At 48.6% G+C, this 19,134-nt stretch overlaps 1 protein-coding gene across 1 annotated transcript in view; it reads right to left on the bottom strand.

Moving 5' to 3' along the window:
- The window catches only part of CRACR2A (calcium release activated channel regulator 2A), a 99,251-nt gene that overhangs the window by 24,777 nt on the left and 55,340 nt on the right, over positions 1–19,134 (bottom strand). The window contains exons 7-12 of the mRNA XM_035028441.1: positions 18,563–18,653; positions 15,033–15,128; positions 12,905–13,092; positions 7,498–7,569; positions 5,140–5,185; positions 3,142–3,248 (exon numbers count right to left, since the gene is read on the bottom strand). Coding sequence (XP_034884332.1) covers positions 3,142–3,248; positions 5,140–5,185; positions 7,498–7,569; positions 12,905–13,092; positions 15,033–15,128; positions 18,563–18,653 — 600 coding nt within the window. The remainder of the gene's footprint in view (positions 1–3,141; positions 3,249–5,139; positions 5,186–7,497; positions 7,570–12,904; positions 13,093–15,032; positions 15,129–18,562; positions 18,654–19,134) is intronic.

The following is a 19,134-nucleotide window of genomic DNA, read 5'->3' as shown; positions in this document are numbered from 1 at the left end:
GGAGATGGTGTGATGATAATGATGGAGGTGGTATGATGATGATGGAGGTGGTGTGATGATGATGGAGGTGGTGGTGATGATGGAGGTGGTGTGATGATGATGATGGAGGTGGTGTGATGACGATGATGGTAGTGGTATGATGATGATGAAGGTGGTGTGATGATGATGGTGATGATGAAGATGAGGAAGATGGTGGTGATGATTACCACCAGGTATTTAGCTAACGACACAGTCATGCACAGATGGACACAGCCCCTCCTCATGGCATGCTCAGCTTAGTGGGGGGGCTGAAGCAGTAATGGCACAACTAAATACACTTCAACAAGCTATGAGAAACGCCAAAAAGGAAGAATAAAGGATGTGAAGAAAGGAGCATAAAAGATCTGGAAATAAAGCATTTTCAATTAACAATCAGGTGGCCTTGGCTGTGGTCACAATACCAGCCCCTTACTGACTGTGCCACTAGGGAAAACACTTCAACTCTTCCAGCCTTCAATTTCCTCACCATATAATGTGTCCTGCCTACCTCCCTAATAAGACAAAAGCATAAAAACAGATGCGTTCACAAAACAGCCCTCAGCAAAGTGAGTGAGGGGGGACTGCTGCTCTGGGAGGAGCCCCACCACTGGCTCAGAAGCAGCTGCCCATTTGTGGATGGGCTTGGGGTTGCAAGGAAGCCAGGCAGGGCACCTCTACCTGCCTTTCCTACCTTTCTCTTTCTCTTTCAATATCCCTGCCAGTCAGCGTCAGGAGTAAGTGGCCTCAGAGGCCTATGTGTATATTTGCTTCCAGAAGCATCTGAGCATCAAGAACAAAGAAAAGCAGAAGGAGGTGGAGGGAACTGGGCAACCAGACGTGAGCCAATGTATTCTCAGAAGGTTTTCGAGCAAAGACCTCATAGACCCTTCCTGCACACGAGTTCAGATCTCTGGGAACAATTAAAGCCGAGAAGGGTTTTAAATGGAAGTCTGACAGGGAGAACCTTGAGTCCCCAAATGAAACACACATGCACACACACATGCAAGGATTAGAAAGGAGAATGGAATGCAAATTAGGTGAGGAGGTGACAGGGCCAAAGGAGAAAGAAGGTAGGCGAAGGTCACAGAATATGCAGAACAGTGAAGCTCCCTTCATTGTGCCCCCAGGCTTATACTATTTATTCTTCCTAAGGACCAATAATAGGAAGGGAAAGGAAAAAAAAAACTGCATGTATTATTGTTCTGAAGTTAGGTGTAACTCCGAAAGATAAATTAAGATAGAGTGCTCACAAAAATGGTGACTTAATTTGGGTCCCTTGATACAAAATAAAGAATTCTGTAGCAATTCAGGGACCTTCCCACTTATTTATAAAATCATAGTTTTGAATAGAAGCTGACTGTCTTCCTTCCAACAAATTTCTTCTACAGTCTAACAAGCCTACGGACTGCTTATCCACTTTGGAACACAATTAGTATTCCATCCACTTTCACTCTGCTTACAAACGTGAGTGCATGCGTGCGTGCCCATGCAAACAAGTGTGCACATACATACACAGCATGTTTCTTGAAAGGCCTTGCAACCAGAAAAAAGAAATGGCCACTGAAACAGCCCTAAAATGAAGTATTTCTTGGAAAAACTTTTGATTTGGGAAATACTCAAGCATTGTTGACATCCTCTAAAATCCTCAGCTTAGCACGACTAAATTTATTTTTGGTTTTGCCATCAAAGGCTACATACGAGCAGCAGAGAGCAGTGGCTTCTGCCAAAGCCTGTCCTGGAATTCAGGGTGTGCGATTTGTTACTTACCTGCTTATTGTCTGTTTCCTTTCCTCCACCCTAAGCTCTACGAAAGGGTCTCTTTTGCTCACCACTGTATACCTAGCACATAGCAAAATATCTTGCACATAGTAGGCACTCAACAATGGACTCGTGTTTAATTTATTTTTGGAGACATCACAGAACTCAAAAGAATGTCTGGTACAGATTAAGCAATCAGTGAATGTTTGTTGAATGAATATATTCAGTGCTGAGCAACCAACAGGCCAACTATTATTGCAGAAACTTGGATCCCAAATTGTATCCCTCTGTTGAGCTATTTATTTTTTTTTTTTAAGATTTTATTTATTTATTTATTTATTTATTTATTTATTTATTTGAGAAAGAGAAAGAGAGAGAAAGCAGGGGGAAGAGCTGAGTGAGACGGACAAGCAGACACTGTGCTGAGTGTGGGACCTGACACGGGGCTCGATCTCAGGACCCCAAGATCATGACCTAAACTGAAATCAAGAGTCGGATGCTCAACAAACTGAGCCACCCAGGTGTCCCTCTGTTGAGCTATTTAGAGAAAGAGTTCAGGATGATTGGGTCCAAAGACTTGACCAATGAGCTCATCAACATCTCCAGAGTCACTTCCCTTTTTTGTATTGTGTATTTCATGCTTGCTGTCCTCAGGGTCTCCTGGATGAGCAAATTCATGCACTTTCTCCCTGGCTTTGATTCTTAGGGGTCTGGTTGCCTTTACCTTTCTGTGGCCATCTATGTGGATGGGACACATGCCAAAAAGGAAAAGAAGGTGGAGGACTGGCTTGTCTCTTTCAATGGGCGATGAGCCACTCCTCTGGGGACTCAAATTCGATTACTGTGCTGTCTAATCGAAACAAAAAAAATGTTATCTTTGAGGTAATTAAATGTGAAGCACTGAGAGAAATCTGTCAAGCACAGGCCCCATTCCTGTTTGTAAAGCCGCTCAATTATTGGAGACGCCATCCCACACTTCAATTACCCTTCAGAGCCCAAACAGTCATGTCCCTGAAAAACCAGGTGCATCCATTCTGCCCAACAGAGAGTATCTTCCAGTCACGCTCCACCTCTCTCCCTTGACCCTTTTCATCCCCTCTCTCTGTCTCTCCTCTGCTGATCTACAGCACCTCTTCAGTTCCTATCTGCAGACACACACTAGAAGACCATGTCCTGTCCCAGGGACCTGCCCTGCACAGTCCCCCTCCCACTTGGATGTCAGAACAGAAAGGAACGTGTCCTCCAAGATTCAAGGGGAGTGAGTGCAAATGACTCTGGGCTTCCCTACCCGGGGCCACTTCTTGAGAGCCGATGGGTACAAGACAAAGGAACACATAATGAATGAAGAAATCAGGGATGACTTACCTCCTAAGAATCCCTCTGCTGTCCAAGTATTTGCCTATCACAGAGCCAGATCTCTGTTTCCAGTTCGCCTTGGAAGCAGCTGTGTTTGCCTTGGCTGCCTTATCTTTCTGTAGAAACACAAAATGCCCTCAGATCCACACCTGCTGATTTGTCCCAATGTTTGAGCAGAAAGGGCTCCACTTTCCCAACTCAAAGGTCAGGCTCTAAACCAAATTCTGAAGTAAGCAATGTTCTGGTCTCCCTGTTAGCATTCTCTTACTCTTTCCTTTTGCTATTGTTTCTCATCAGGATCCCTCCATCTCCTGCCCAACAATCTAATAGAACAAATCAATACACAGTTTAGAGCTTGGGGTCCACCTTGTTACCCTTCACAGCAGTACTAGCAATTTGCAAGATGACAAGAGATTATGTGGAAGGCATAGGAAGGTATGAATGGGCAGAAAAGACTGTGCATCTTTAAATCACACTCGTCTGTGTGTCTCCAACTCGTCTTTATTTCCAAAGCCCCAGAAATGAGAAAGGGACCAGCCCTGAGGATCGATTAGCCTGGTGCCCCGCGGCAAGTGGGGGCTCACAACCCTGCTCACGGTGCTCCCCAGCAGATGTCTCCCAGGACATGAGGGGGAGTTAGATCATAGGAGGAATCTCTCATTAACCAGCTATCCCCACGATTCCCAGTGATTCTTAATGAGAGAAGGAGGGACTGCAGTGCTCCCAGGGCCCCTGAAGGTATGGCTATAATGATTCCAAATTAATCTTTAATTATTATTCAGCATGAACATGATTTTATCCCTCTTTCTTCTATTTCCCACTAAGATTCTTAATTCCATTTCCTTTTCAAAGCAAAATGAGTTTGGCAGGTGAAGGGAAGTGAGGTCAAGGGATTAGGGTGACATTTGGTTGGAAATTTTAAAACAAATTCAGTGTTACTTCTAAAACAATTATAACCATTATCATCATCAAACAAACATGTGTAGGCTGAAGCCTTGCTCTGACAGTACATAGAGGTGGGTGGTAGAGAAATTTGCTGCCAGTCAGTGGCAGGAAAGAAATGGGGGTATAACAAGTTCTCCCCAGGGATTTTTAGTTGTGAACCAGCTGCCGTATGCTGACCACATTCAGGCCACTGTCCAGCTCAGGGCCCAGAGCCTATGACCCTCCTCTTTGCAAGAGTTTTTCTCAAAAATCCCTATAATATGGAAAAAAGGATAGGATTTCCTCATGTGAGAGCTGGGGTCATGTTTGGGCAGGCTGATGACTTGCCCAAGGACACATGAGAAATGCATGATGTACTAGATCCTGATGATTAGGAAGTTGCATCGGTGAATCCTGTCCTCCTTTTCTGTCCCTTCGGAGCATCCAGTGGCTCCTATCTAAAGGGGAAGATGAGTGGGAGAACATGGCATCCTGGATTTTGTTTAATGTAGCTCAAAGTGAAGACCTGTAAATCCATATAGGATTCTGTGCTATTTGGGAGAGTATGTAAGTGTGGTGTTCAGGTACAGAGAAACAGGGGTCCTCGTAGGGTAAAAAATGTGTACTTAAAATCAACGATGTTAATAGTGAAATATACATTTTTAATTTGTTCTATGATGGTATAAAAATGCAAATTTTTCATCAAGAGATTAAACATGTCAATGAAGGGGGGAAAAAAAAAACCTGTGAGCATTTTGGTTAAAAGTGATCATGATATTTCAACTGTGCCATCTCCTGGATAGATCTACCATGTCCATGTTGAAGCGATCTGTGACCCTCTTAAATATTTTAGTCTCTTTATGCCAAGAGGCAAGTGTGTTACTTCATCAAAAATTCACACACTGCTACTCAGAAGGCCACCCTGCATTTTTATTATTAAAAAAAAAAAAATCCATGCCATTGTCTGCTCACACAGAAAGGATGAGCCAGACGTCAAGGACATTCTTGGGCCGGTCCCAGCACACAGGCTCTGGCTGCCAGTGGACCCAAATCCGGTTGGGAAAAGGAGCATGGGGCAATTACCTGATAACGTATGTCCCGTTCATCCTGAAGATGCTTGTTCCTTTCCCTGCAAGTGGAAAAGGGGTATCTATTCAGACATGGTGTTTGCAGTGGATAGATCCAATAGTGGCCGGTTTGCCAGGGAGATGCACGCAGAGAAAATCTTGACGTGGAAAGCCCAGGGAGTGTGTCTTTCCTTGGGGATTGTGACAGAGGCTAGTTTGTGTGTAAGTCGGCTGGAGGCTGGGGGACAGACAGATCCTTCAGGATCATGCACTTCAGGATCCTACCACTAGGGAGAGCCTCCCCTAGAGGGTAACCAGGAGTTCCCGCAGCACCTGTGAGCTTGCTATTGGGTGCGTGTGCTCTTTCTCTGACCCATTCATTTCATGCATGCGTGCAGTCACTCAACAAATGTCTCCTGAGCACCCACTCCATGCTCAGCACGGTTCTAGCTACCAAGGTTACAAACAATGAATAAAAGAAAGAGTTCCTGTCCCCAGGGAATTTTATTTTAGTGCAGGGGTCATTGCTATTGAGAAAGACGAAGCAGGCATATGGAAAAAAGAGTGTCAGAGGGTGCAGTGGTATCTCAGTAGGGCACTCAAGGAGGCGGCATCTGAGTGGAGACTTGCAGGAGAGGGGAGCTATGCTGATATTTGAGGGAAGAGCATCACAGGCAGAGGAGATGGCTAGGGCAAAGCCTGGAGTCAAGCTCTACAGGATGTGTAGGAGGGCATCAGAGTGCTCGGAGGAGAACCATTAGGACATTAGGTCAGAGAAAGGTGGGGGGACACGTAGAGACCTGACCATTCGCGGTCTTGTGGGCCATTGTAGGAACTTGGGATTTTACTCTAAAAGAGATGTGAGGCCATGGAGGGTGGGGGAGTGGCAGCAAAGTGTCCTGATCTCACTCAAGTTTTATAAGGAGCCCTACAGTATAGATGCTGGGTTCCCAAGCACGTGTTCCTGAGTGTCCTGAAATTGTTTCCATTTGTCCCTTCCTTCTCCTGTCACATCCCAGCCATTGTCCCAATTCCCCCACTTCCTCCCCCCAATCTCCAACTCCACATTCCCGCTATCGCTCGCCCAAGCATTCATTATCTCTCTACTTGACTCCTTTTTCCCACTGCTCTCTGTCACTCCCTGGTGATTTCACTGTGGAGGAAAAATCGGCCACATCTGGGCTGTCAGCAGCTGCAGAATCTAAGCTTGTAAAGCATGCGACAGCACAGAAATGCTTCAGGCATGTGATTCTGCACAAATGCTGGTCTCCGAAGAGACCCATACGCAGAGAGCTGCCTTGTTATTCTCCTCTGCTCATTCGCTTGAATCTGTCCTTTTCTTCTAAGTACAAAAGAAAAAAGGAAAAAAACCCGCAAAAACTTGTCCTTGTACATCTTGTTCTCTTGCTTCCACTAAAGCTTCCTAAGAATCAAGACCTGCTCTCAAATGGATTAGAACGTGGCCATGTCCCATTCAGGTTGGAGCACTTTTCCATTTGGAAGCATCACAGATGCCAGACAGACACAGTAACCTCACCTGGCTTTCAAATAAAACAAAATAAAAACTGGGGCGCCTGGGTGGCGCAGTCGGTTGAGCATCTGACTCTTGATTTCGGCTCAGGTCATGATCTCAGGGTCCTGAGATCCAGCCCCGCGTCAGGCTCCATGGTCAACACGGAATCTGCTTGAGATTCTCTCTCTCTCTCTTCCTCTGCCCCTCCCCCTACTCGCTCTCTAAATAAATAAATAAACAAATAAACAAAACAAATCCGAGTGTCCCCGATTCAAGACCACTCACTGCACTTCATCACCATTCCCAAGAGGCGTTTGGCAGACAGAAGTAGCTTGGAAACCTCACAGGCAAAAGTGAAAACCCCATCTTTCCACACACAGGTTTTGTTTTGGGTTTGGTTCTGGCACATCCCAGACCAATGAGCTTTGAATTTACAGTGAGTTTTAGCGAGCTAAGGAAACTCTAAACTCCTTTGCTCTGTTTGTGCTCCTCCGTTAATTTCTCTATCAGCAACTGCCCTCCTTTCCTGAGTTTCGTTGAAGATGAAAGGGTACCAAATCTGCCATAGGGTAGCAGCTCAAGAAACTCAGTTCCCCTCCTACTGGAGCAAGTACGACACAAGGTGCTGCAAGAGATGCCACGAAGAATGAGGCAGACCCCACCTGCAGGGGTACAGCCTGGAGAGGGATGTGAGCGTGTGTGTGAATGGGCCAAATGTGATACGCTGGGGATCAGGGGAATGAGGGCATTCTCTCGGTGTCTATGACCGTCCACAATGGAGGCAGGGAAGACTCTCAGATTGGCCCTTCCCACTCCAGGCACCCGGGATGTGCTCTCGGAACACCCCCGGTGCTCACGCACCTCAGGAAATCCAACTGCTTCAGGAGCCCCGACTTCTCGCGCTGCAGACTCTCCGTCACGCGGTACACTTCCCTGAGGAGGAAGCAAACACAGCACTTCTGAGCTTCCATTCTGGGGATGCAAGCTACCACAGTGTGAGGGGCTGTGCTGAAGTTGGATGCCCAGGACCCTCCCACTGAAACCCAGCCAGCAGTACCCCACCCTGGGGACACGGGGGGTTAGAGGAATATGACTCCCTTGGAGAACACCTGCTATTGGCAGGTGGTTTCAGCCATGATCTCACTTATCAGTACAGATGCCCTATTTGGGAGGTAAAATTACCCCATTTCATAGACACAGACAAAGTGTCAGTAACTCTCCCCATGTCACACAGACAATCCATGACTGAGCAGGGTTCTAATCTAGATTAGGACCTCCTACTACCAAACCGATGAACAGGGCTCCCTGCCCAGGCTCCAGGTGGTCCTGCCCTGCCCAGAATTCAGAGAATTAGAACCAACATTCTTCCTCAGCCCCATCTTAGAGGGTGAGAGCAGAACTTGTATTTTTTTTCCCCCTGACACTGGTTGTGTTTGTTTCCAGGAGCTCCAGAAGAATCATTCCTCCTTCCCCATTTTCCCCTATAAGTCTCCAATCTGTTCATAGATCTCTGAAATTTCCACTGTTGGCCATTCATTTCTTTAATTTAGGATTTCTTTTCTTTTCTTTTTTTCAAAGATTTTATTTATTTATTGGACAGAGAGAGACACAGCGAGAGAGGAAACACAAGCTGGGGGAGTGGGAGAGGAAGAAGCAGGCTTCCCGCCGAGCAGGGAGCCCAATGCGGAGCTCAATCCCAGGACACTGGGATCATGACCTGAGCCGAAGGCAGATGCTTAATGACTGAGCCACTCAGGCGCCCCTGATTTAGGATTTCTTATCTCTAGCCAGCAAGCAGAGATTAAATGTGTCAATTACAATCAGACGCTTATATCAGTGTGAATGTGTCAATCATGTCAGGAGTTTTGAGGAAGGGGAGGGAGAAGCTTAGAGGTAGCTGGGGTGTCTGGAGAGCAACTCAGAGGGTGAGGCAGGGGCCGTGTCTGGTTTGGTCCGGTGTGTTTGCATCTCTACGGAGCCCAGTATCCAGCATGAAAGCTTAATCAACAAATAGCAGTAAGAAACAAAAGGAGAGTGGGGGAGGGAAGAAGGAAGGCAGGGATGGAGGAAGGAAGAGAGGAAGGAAGGGGTGAGTCGGGGAGGTATTCAATACCACTCAGGGAAGAAAGAAAAAAAAGGAAAGCCGAACTGGGTGACATTGGAAAATAAGCCTTGCTGAACTTCACAACTTTGCCTCCATCCTTCCTCTGTGCTCTGCACCGGTTTAGAAATGTTTGAATCACTCCTAAGCTTACTGCAAAAGGTCTATAGTTCCAGATTTCCAAACCATGGCAGGGTTTCTAGTGTAAGGAGCATCTTCCAGCCTCACAAATGTGTGCATTTCCACAGACTGTCTGGGCTCCCCGGATTGTGCCCACACCGGGCTGGGCAAGGACAGTCATACACACACACACACACACACACACACACCCGCCGCTGCCCCCTCAATGTCATTACTGAGCTGGTAAAAACAGCACCTGCTTGCTCCATCCATCCAGACTTGGGCCAAACTCACCATAATCAGATTCCTTAAAAGGTATCGGTGTGCTTTTTTTTCCCCCCTTATAGAATAATTATAAAGTTATTTACAACAATAACAGATTGAATCAAATTCTAAGTTCATCTCAGACAATCCTAATTAAGCAACAAAACTTCTCTAGCTCCTGCAGCGCTGCAAATTCCTAACATTTTATTACCAATTATATTTAATTTCAACTTGAGGGAAAACAACGTATTTCCATTACCCAAACCGGGCCCCCAAGTCCCTGTGTAGGATTCTGCTGTGATGGGCCCTCGGGAGCACGGCTGTCTGCGTGCTGCCAACCGAGCCCCGGTCACCAGGGTGGCTTTGTGTTTCCTCCGGCCCAGCCCTGGGTTCTCATTCTCAGCCAGGAGCAGATAGTTTTGCCCTGCTAAGGACAATCACTCCTTGGAAATCGGAGGTGTGTGTTCTCACAGAGTGCTTGATTTAGGAGCCAGTTCCTAAAAGGCAAGGCAGTCCGGTCTCTGCCCTGTTTACATGGCACCAGTTGACTGCTGAAGCCACACAAACACACCCGTATGTACGCACATATGTTACATATCGACGCGAATATAGGTCTACCTATTTGTCTAGTAAACATACATCTGTTTAGATCCATACACATATTCCGGCTTTTTGTGTGTTAACAAAAAGAAGGGCATTCCTGAAAAACCAAATGACACTTGGACATTTGACCAAAGGACCTTCAAAGTCCTTCTAACGAGACGTCGTAAAGGTTTATACTGGGTAATCTGCGGACTGAAAGGGAAAGAACTTGGTATTTTTCATAGGAGTGACTGGTGAGAGGTTTATGGTTGTCTTTAGAGAACGGCTCTTGGCTTTGTTTTCTGGAGAGGGATGAGTCAGGAGCATTTCCAAAATATATTGTCAAGTGAAAAACGCAGGCTAATGCAGAACAGCGTGCTGCCACTTTATAAATGAGAAGTGTGCGTGTGCGTGCACGTGCACATGCTGGTAGATACATAGAACACTCTGGAAGGATCCACAAGAAACAGGACTGGTGGCCTGGCGATCGCAGGCCCGGAGTCATGAGTGGGGCACGGGGCACGCAGGCCTCTTTTTGAGTATATATCCTTTTGTGCCTTTGGGATTCTGTGCCTTGTCATAAACTCCCTACCCTAAACAAAAATTCATTAACCAAATAAACAGAGAGGTACAGCTTTTCAGCTGAACCTTCATCTTTATATTATCTCTCCTGCTGGATTGTGCCTTCTTTATCTTATTTTAAAATCAAGTACTCCTTCCTTGAGCAACTTCAGAGAAGAGAAAAATTAATTTTGCCCGTTCAGAATTCTAGCTGATAAATGACTAAGTCTTTTTAGCCCCTATTCCTATTCCATCCTCTCCCTTCCCAGCTGTTCTGGTGCAACATCAGGCAGCAAGACGTTGTGCGGGGGGAGCGCATGCTATTGGGACGACTAGGCTCTGTCCCTGTTTTCTGGCGCTAACTAGCTGTGTGGCTTGGGGGCGGTCACGGCACTTCATTGAGCCTCAGTTTCTTTGTTCATAAAGTGAAGAGGTGGTTAGAGCACTCGGGTTCTGTCTGTACTGTTGCTCTGGGATTCTGCTCTACAGAGAACAAGCTAAGGCTCTCCCTGCCCTTGTCTCCTGACCTCCCTGGACAGGACCCTCGCTCCTGGGCTCCCAGCACGCTTTCTCACTGCAGCATTGTGCGCTTTCTGAAAGCAAGTCACGAAGGTTCGGAAATCATTTCTCTCTCCCTCCTAACCCTCTTTTTCAATTCCCAGCCTCCAGAGATTGTGTCTCTGGCTTGGTTAATTAAGATAAGACTTCAGAAAGATTTTAATCCTCATGCTGTGATTTGATACCCCAGCACTGGGTGCTTATTTCCATTTGCTGTTCTAATGCTGTGCCTTCAGATGTTTGTTGTTTTAGCACTTGATTGAATTTTAAGAGCCTGAATCCTTAATTCTGTTTGTAAAGTTAAATGCCTGCACCTTGTTGGCCTGCTCTCAGTGAGGAGGAACTGATTTTGCTCGTTTACAATGAAATACACAGCCCTGCCACTGGTCATCCGAGAATCGGAGGGAAGGGTTTTGTTTTGTTTTAAGTCAGTTACTCGACAATACATTTTTTGTTTGTTTGTTTTAAACTAGAGAAGTCTTACCAGGGTAAAACTCCACATGCAAACACATTTCCTCCCTTTCGACCCAGGCAATCAGTCCCAAGCCGCAGAGCACACCCAGAACAATGGGATTTGGGCCAATGGACCCAAATGTTGCCAGCAGTCAGACAGAGGGAGGGCTTTCACTTTTGAACAAGGGGAAGGTTAGCGTATGTAAAACTCAGCACTGCTAAGCAACACTGTCCTCTGAAATCAGACTCTCTGTAACATCTGGCACAGGGCCAGGCCCACGTGACCTTCTGCAGAATGAATGAAGGGAACGAATGAGAGCCTGAGCGAATAATGAGTGAGCGATGGCCAGTCCTACTCCTGAGTCAATATTTTCTGGCTGGCTCATTATGCACTGTGGGGAGTCAGCCAGATGCGTCTAGCCCTGAACATCGTGTGACAGTTACTTAAGACCCCTTGACCCTGGGCTTCCTCATCCACAGAGTGGATACTCACAGTACCTGCCACAGCAGGATGCTATCAGGTTCTTACGGAATAATGTCAAATTATTGACATAGGGGTGATACACGGAATGCACAACACAGTAAAACCAACGCAGAGTAGTTTTCAATAAATGTTTGACAAGTGACTAAGTAAATGAATGTGTGGGTAAATGCGTGAACAAATAAACAAGGGAGATCCCCATCCCTGGGCACGCCAAGGAGTGCATTTGTTCTCAGAAGCTAATGCTCCCAAGACAAGATAAATGGCTGGTCCCACAGCAACTCCTCAGGCTCAGCATGCAGACCCAGCCCTTGATCCTTCCTCACACATGCCTCTCCCTAGCAGGCCGAGCTGGCTGGTTGCACGCCCAATGCAGCTCAGTGGCGAACTGGGCCCTGAGAGACGTGGGGCTCCCCACACTGGGCCCACACAGAGAAGAGAGTGGGCAGACTGGAGCAAAGATTCCAAGGAACTGTCACACACTCCATCAGATTCTATGTTGACCTCAGAAGCCTACCTGCTTCTTGTCCTGGGTCTTCCTAGTCTCTCAACTATGACAGTCACCTCTCTCTCTCTCTCTCAAATAACTAAATCTTTAAAACAAATTTAAAAACTAAAAATAAAATTAAAAGGGGCAGCTGGGTAGCTCAGTCAGTTAAGCAACCAACTACTGGTTTCTGCTCAGGTCATGATCTCAGGGTCCTGAGATGGAGTCCTGCATCAGGCTCCGTGCTCAGCAGGGAGTCTGCTTCTCCCCCTCCTTCTCTCTCTGCCCCTCCCCCCCACTCTCATGTGTTCCCTCTCTCTCTCTCAAATAAACAAATAAATCTCCTAAAAAATAAAACAAACCATGACAGTCACGGGTGCTGCTGCTCACTCAGCCTTTTCTCAATGACTGCCTTACATTTATTGGTTGGATAACACGTCTTTCTCATCACATAGTAAATTTTCCCAGAACAGGGTTGTAGATGTCCTATAAATCCTAGATTATGCTTGCCATAGTCTGCTTACTGGCCTCCGGATCCCAGAAGAGATTTTCAGGGAGCAAGGAACCCCCAAGCCCCATGTGACAGGCAAGGTGACAGGGTCTCCAGGAGAGGAGATGGCACGCTCACAGCAGGGGTGGAGCCCGTGAAGGCCAGACTCACATCTCCTTGTCCTGGTGGAGTTGGTGGGCCTCTTGCTGGAGGCTTTCCAGCTGCTGCTGGGCATCCTGCAGCTCCCGGGAGGTCCGCGCCAGCTCCTGGGCCAGCTCCTGGTTTGTGACTTTCAGCTTGGTGTTCTCAGCCTTGGTTTCATGCTCATCATTTTGTAGCATGGCGCACTGGCCTTCCAGCTGGAAAGGAAAATGGGGGAGCTGAAGGGAATGATAAGCAGCTACCATCCAATCTGGCCTGCCCCCCACCCCCTCACTTTCTGCATCTGTGGGCCATCTCGGCCAGCCATCCCTGCCCCGGAGCCTCAACAGGCTTTGTCCTGTGCCTTAATTCACACCGATGCACTTTTGGAGGCAGGGGGTATGTTTCAGAGCACATCTCATCTTTCCCCTGCCTCCAAGGGCTCCTGAACAGTCCAGAGGGAGAAGAACCATTCACAAAGACCGCTAGGAAAGGAGGTCACCAATCCATCCGTGTTGCCCATCCCAGTGATGATAATGCTGATCATTATCATCTCACCTGTGGTCTTGAGAGCTAACTTCAACCCCTCTTGTCCTTTCAGCCAACCGTCTCCCTCAGCCCCGATGAACATGGAAGGCAGCTAAGTGGCGTTCTCCATAAAACCATCCTTCCCAGTTCTGAATGCTGACAGTAAGTCTATTTATCCCCTTTTCTTCTCTCAGCTAACCAAGGCCAATTCTTTTAATCTAGAGAAACTTTGTATGGTGGCCAGAAACCCTGGAAATTCTTAGGAAACAGCTAAAACAGGTCAAACCAAACACATACCTTGTTTCATGTCCCTAAAGCAACTAAAAAAAACCAAAAAACCAAAAAAACACAAAACCCCCTGCATTTGTATAAGTGCAGATTTTCTTGGCTGGTGCTTCTGCTTTGCAGAGCTTCCAACCCTCTCACCAGAGGAGGAATCGAACCAAGGCAAATATATCATAATAAATTGAGTTTAATGAATGTGGCCAGTAAGGGGAGGAGGCAGCTGCAAGAAGGAATTTTGTGTGATTCTCAAGAGGCTCCTGTGTAATCAGGCAAGCATGCAGTAATTAAACCGAGTGGCAATCATTCATTTCAGGGATAAGTCTAATTGGTAACAACTTAATGCCGAACAGTGATGAGGAGAAAGAGTAGGAGAAGCTCAGGCTGTGGCCAGGGCAGGGGAAGGCAGCTGAAGTTGAAATGATCTTGCTTGCAGAAGGAAGAAATCCAAATCCACAGGTCAGGCAGCAGCTGGAGTGGGACAGTCTCTAGATTTCAGCATGGGGCAACTTCAAGCATATTCTAATGTGATGCTAAAAATAGCCCTCTCTATTCAAATGGAAGCAATGTGTCTGGGTCTGTGCAGGGCTGGATTCCTTCCAGCGCCAGACAAAACAAAATGGGGGAGGCCAAGTGGCACCGTGGCCTTTCTCCCCGACGAACCCTCGCTTTGGAGAGGAGGCTGCGAGTGTGAAGTTTGCCCAGGTAATCAGTCTTCCTGGGGTCATTAGCCAGCCCTACACAGTGCACCACCCAGACTGCCTCCTGGGGCTCAGGTGCATGGCAGGCACATTTGGTGTCTGCCTACCTCCTGGGGGGTGATGGGAACAGCCACCAAAGAAAGGCTGATGGACCTTTTCTGGGCACATAGGAAGACAAGGGATGGACAAATCGATCTTTAAAGAGCCTCTTCCTACTGGAGGTATCCGTGGCCATCCTGGCAGGAAGACATCACTGTCTGCAGCGTCCCCCAAAGCCTCAGCGACTATGTCCCCTGTATCTCAGCATCCCCCTCTTATCTGACACAGGATGCAGGAAACGAGTGGACAAGTTGGCATTCTGGTGGCTCCTGGGCATAATTAGAGGACGATGTCTTCAGATGCCTCGAGGGAGAACTCTTGGCAACTTGCCCAAATGTAACACCTGGCACTGGAGAGGTGAAGGCTTTATCCTGGCGTCACCTGTGATTTCAAATGCTATCTTTTGTACAGCTCAATGGTTCTTCTGGGATTAAAAACAGACAAACAAACAAACCCAAGTCGTCCAGTGAATAGTGGGGAAAGTGGGCAAAAGCCAGTGGAGGATGGAGGGAGGAGCCGGGGGCTCGGAGGCCATGACCAAAGCATACCCGCTTCTGCTTCTGGATGAGCTGCTCCAGCTCCTGGTTCTTCGACAACAGTTTCTGCTCCAGCTCCTGGCTGTGGGCCTGAAACCTCTCCGTGTCCTGCCAGGCAGGAAAGAAGGGGACGTGAGGCCCAAGTGCCCCTGGGATGCAGATTTTTTCCCCCACTTCGTATCTGCTCAACAGCAGGGCCCAGCCATCCTTTTGGACCTCGGGGCCCTTCCTACAACATTCCAGGGCTGGGGTGCCCTGCCTGCCCAGCGGTGAGGCCCAGCGAGACGGAGAGACGGCAAGTGCTCCGCAAGGCATGACACCAGCTCCCACCAAGTGTGACCACCACCAATGACAGTGCGCTGCCCCCCTCCCCCCGAAGGAGGCAGCCTCAGTTAGTGGTGCAGTCCTGAACACGGAGAACAGAACAGGGGCCTGAGTTTGAATCCCGGGCCCCCATCTCCCCACCTGTAAATGGGGGATGGGGTGGAATATCCTTCTAACATGCATATTCTGTTCCACGTTGGGTACTAGCATTCGATCCCTTAACACAGGGCATCGCTTTTTCTCCTTGAGGGTCTACGTCCTCGCCATTTCCCACCGTGATTGAGATGTCCCAGCCCTGCTCTTTGTGAAGTCTCTGCCCCTGTGCTCGACAGCACCCCCTTCCTGCCCTACAACTGGGCTTCCCTGCTCCAGAAGCTGACAACGTAGTGTGAAGGGGTTTGGGGTGGGGTAAAGAGAGAACTGTGTGGCTTGTCGGGACGGCTGACCCTCTCGGAGCCTGTCTGGTGTAAAGGCCCTCAGCTGGGCGTCAGGAGACTGGGGTTCCAGCCCTGGCTTACTTCATTCGCCTATCATTATTTCTTTGTTCACATGATAGAAACAAAAATATGCAGGCACCTGCAGCTCTCCACTCTGCTGAAGGCAGAAAGGAGGTGCAAAATGTGCAGGAAGAGAAGAAACCATTACCCGAGCCCCTGGGGGGGGGTGGGGGGGCAGCTGTGGGATGCTGCACGCTCTGGGGACTACGAGGTTGGGCACGACGGCGTCCCCAGGGGAGCGGGGGGGCACAAAACCACTCTCAGGTACAGGTCTTTGGACACCTCCGTTCAAAGGCTCAGGATTAGCCTGGGCTCATCATCATCAGCCACTACCCGGCTCTTCAGGCAGGGAAAGGGAGCTCGGGGAGAGCCTGCGATGGTCCTCCTGTCAACCACATGCAATGGCAGAGGCAGGGCTGGACCAGGCAGCGCCTGTTCGCAACTCTTTTACCAGGGACCCCGCTTCACTCAGCCTGGGGCATCGCTCACAGAGTGGGCGCCCTGCGAACAGTGCCGGGGCGAGGGGGCAGGGGGCGGCTCCAGAATTCTAGCACAGATGCTGCCATCCCCACAGTGGGCTTGCGGAGGATCTTACTGAGCCCCCCCCCGCACCGGCACAGAGCCTTGAGGGCGCCTCTTATCCCGGAGCTGGAGCCAGAGCGTGCAAGCGATTAAGCATTTTCCCTCACGGTCAAACAAACTGTTCCGTGTAGCGCCAGGAGCCAAGCCCCGGCCAGAAGGGCCAGCCCTTCCCATGCTGTCCCAAACTGTAATGCCACTGTCCTCACTCTGGGACCAGGCAAAGGCCTGTGTCTGCAAAGCCCAGCACATCTCAACAGTTTCCATGTTTCCGCAGAAAGCGTACATCTAAGCACGGGGCCTGAAAGGCCTGGGGTACTAAGCAGGGGAAGGGGGACCAGAGGGTGGGTGAAGGGGTACAGCAGTGTCGTCACATCACCTTAACATGATATGAATGTGTCCTTGAAGTTTTTCCTCCGACCTCCTCCCGTTCCCAGTTCCCATGCCTTGGTCCACCTTTCACTTCTAGAAGCATGCTTCCTTCTTTAGCTAGGACCTTTGACCTGTAGTCACGGCCTAGAAGCAGATCATCTGGGGTCAAGGGAGTGGCTTTCCCACTGCAAGGAGGAAAGCGGCCGCTGTTCTCAGAAACTATTTTAGGGTCCCCTGGGTGACAAGTGTTTGAGTTCTGTCGGCCTTATACTCACCCAACTACGCTGAAGGTCAGGGGACAGGCTGAATGTTTTAAAGCTCCAAAAACAAAGAGTGGGGTAGAGTCTGGAAATATTGACAAGCCTTCAGAGGGATCTAGTTGGAGAACATGACTGGCTTTTTCTGGAAAGCATTCCAACCCCACCTCAATTTAAATGGCATCTATGATAATAAATAGAGCCTTGGTGTGGATAATCCAACCAGCATAAAATTAAAAATTGGTTCAAACCAACCTGCATTTAGGAGGAGGGATGGGGTTGTGATAATGGCCAGGTTCGGTTCTGAGAGGCAGGGGACGACGTGGTCTCTACGTTGTATCCCCAGAAGTCACATGTTGAAACTTAAGCCCCAAGGTGATGGCCCCGAGGAGGTGGGGCCTTTGGGAGGTGAGTGCGTCATGAGGGCAGAGCCCATAGGAGTGGGATTAGAGCCCTTATTAAAGGGCACTTGCCTGCGCCCTCCGCCCTGTGAGGACACAGCAAGAAGGCCACAGCCAAACCCAGGAAGTGGGCTCCCACCAGAACCTGACTCCCCCGCTGGCCCCCTGAGTTTGGACTTCCCGGCCCCCAGAATTGTGAGAAATAAATGTTTGTTGTTTATAAGCCACCTGTTTATGGCATCGTTGTAATAGCAGCCTGAACGAAGGGAGGAAGCTACCATTCGAGATTAAAGACTTTTCTGCTGAGAACACACCAAGCTGGATAATCCAAAAATAGATAAGAGAGAGTTTCCTGTAGCTTTGTTTTATAAATATGTTCCCCAAAGGCCCCTGCTTAGCTTGCAAAAGGGGAGAATTTCACCAATTCTGACCTCCCAAGACAAACAGCAGGGCTTGGTAGGAAGCTAAGTACCAGATGAGGAACAGGGGATGCATGTTTTAAATGTTCTCCCACAGTGTCCGAGAAGGGTGGGATTTGACTTGTCTTGGGTATTAAATTTTCTAGGTGTCTAAGGGAAAGGATGGGAAGCATAGACTCTAATGATGGCCCTTGAGAAGAGTTGCTGGGCACGGAGTGGAATGGACTGCATCTGGGTGGGCCTGCCACATAGCTCTGGGGACCAGCCCGTGTCAGACCCTGTCTTCAAGCTGCTGCGACGGGCAATGCATGTACCTTCATCCTTTCGCTCATTTATTCATTCATTCCTTTGTCCCTTGTTCATTCATTCAGTGATTCAACACATGTTTGTTGAGGACCTACTACGCTCCAAGCTTGGCTGAGGTGCTGAGGACGCATTAGCAAGTGAAAGAAAGATTCCTGCTCTTGTGGAGCTTTCAAGTTAGTACGAGACAGACCCCAATCAACAAAAATAAAGAAGGAAATTAAATGCCACATGTGAGGGTGACAGATGCCTTGAAAAATCTAAAGCAGAGAAACAGGGAACCCATGGTGCCGCGGGTGGGGGTGCTGCAATCTTCAACTTGGGGTGGGGGTCAGAGCAGGCGATCTTTCCCCCAGGCCCTCAGAGCCGAGCCCCGGTGTGGACTCTTACTTTTAGGAGAAACTGCTCCTTCTCATGCTTGATTTGCTGTTCCATCTCCTCATAGAGATGCTGGATTTCTTCATCATAAGCAGCAATTTTCCTGCAGAAGCGGCAGAAGGAGAGTTTCATGAGGTCTACACCCAAGTTCCTTTATCCTACAGCACAAGTCCTGGGGCCCAGGCACCAGGACCCCGTCAGGAGCTTGGGTTGGTGGGGGTGACTGCGTAGGTCCCGTCCGCCGAAGCTGCGAGATCAGTTCCTCAGGATTAGCGGACCACGCAGGCCTAGCAGGACCTTCTCCTCCTCCTGGATGAGGAGGCCATCATTTCTAGATGACCCCTACACTCCTCAGTGAGGCTTCCCTGGCTCCATCTTCCTTAACCTCACTTTATTTCAACAACGAGCCCCTGGCCTCTGCTGGACGGACCTCCCTATTGTCCGCTGGTCCCTACACCTATAGTCAGCATAAAGTTGTGTTGTGCGGGCGTCTTTCCTATTTGGGTTCTTGGTTGCTCTCCTTCCCACTTTGGATGCTTTCTTTCTACTTGGCTACATTAGCATGGTCTGAACGGCACAGTCAG

The sequence above is a fragment of the Mirounga leonina genome, unplaced genomic scaffold, assembly GCF_011800145.1.
Source record: "Mirounga leonina isolate KUSES-001 unplaced genomic scaffold, KU_Mleo_1.0 Mir_201, whole genome shotgun sequence".
NCBI classification, from domain to species: Eukaryota; Metazoa; Chordata; class Mammalia; order Carnivora; family Phocidae; genus Mirounga; species Mirounga leonina.
Note: the sequence above shows the minus strand (reverse complement) of the source record. Positions and strands in the feature narration are given on the sequence as shown.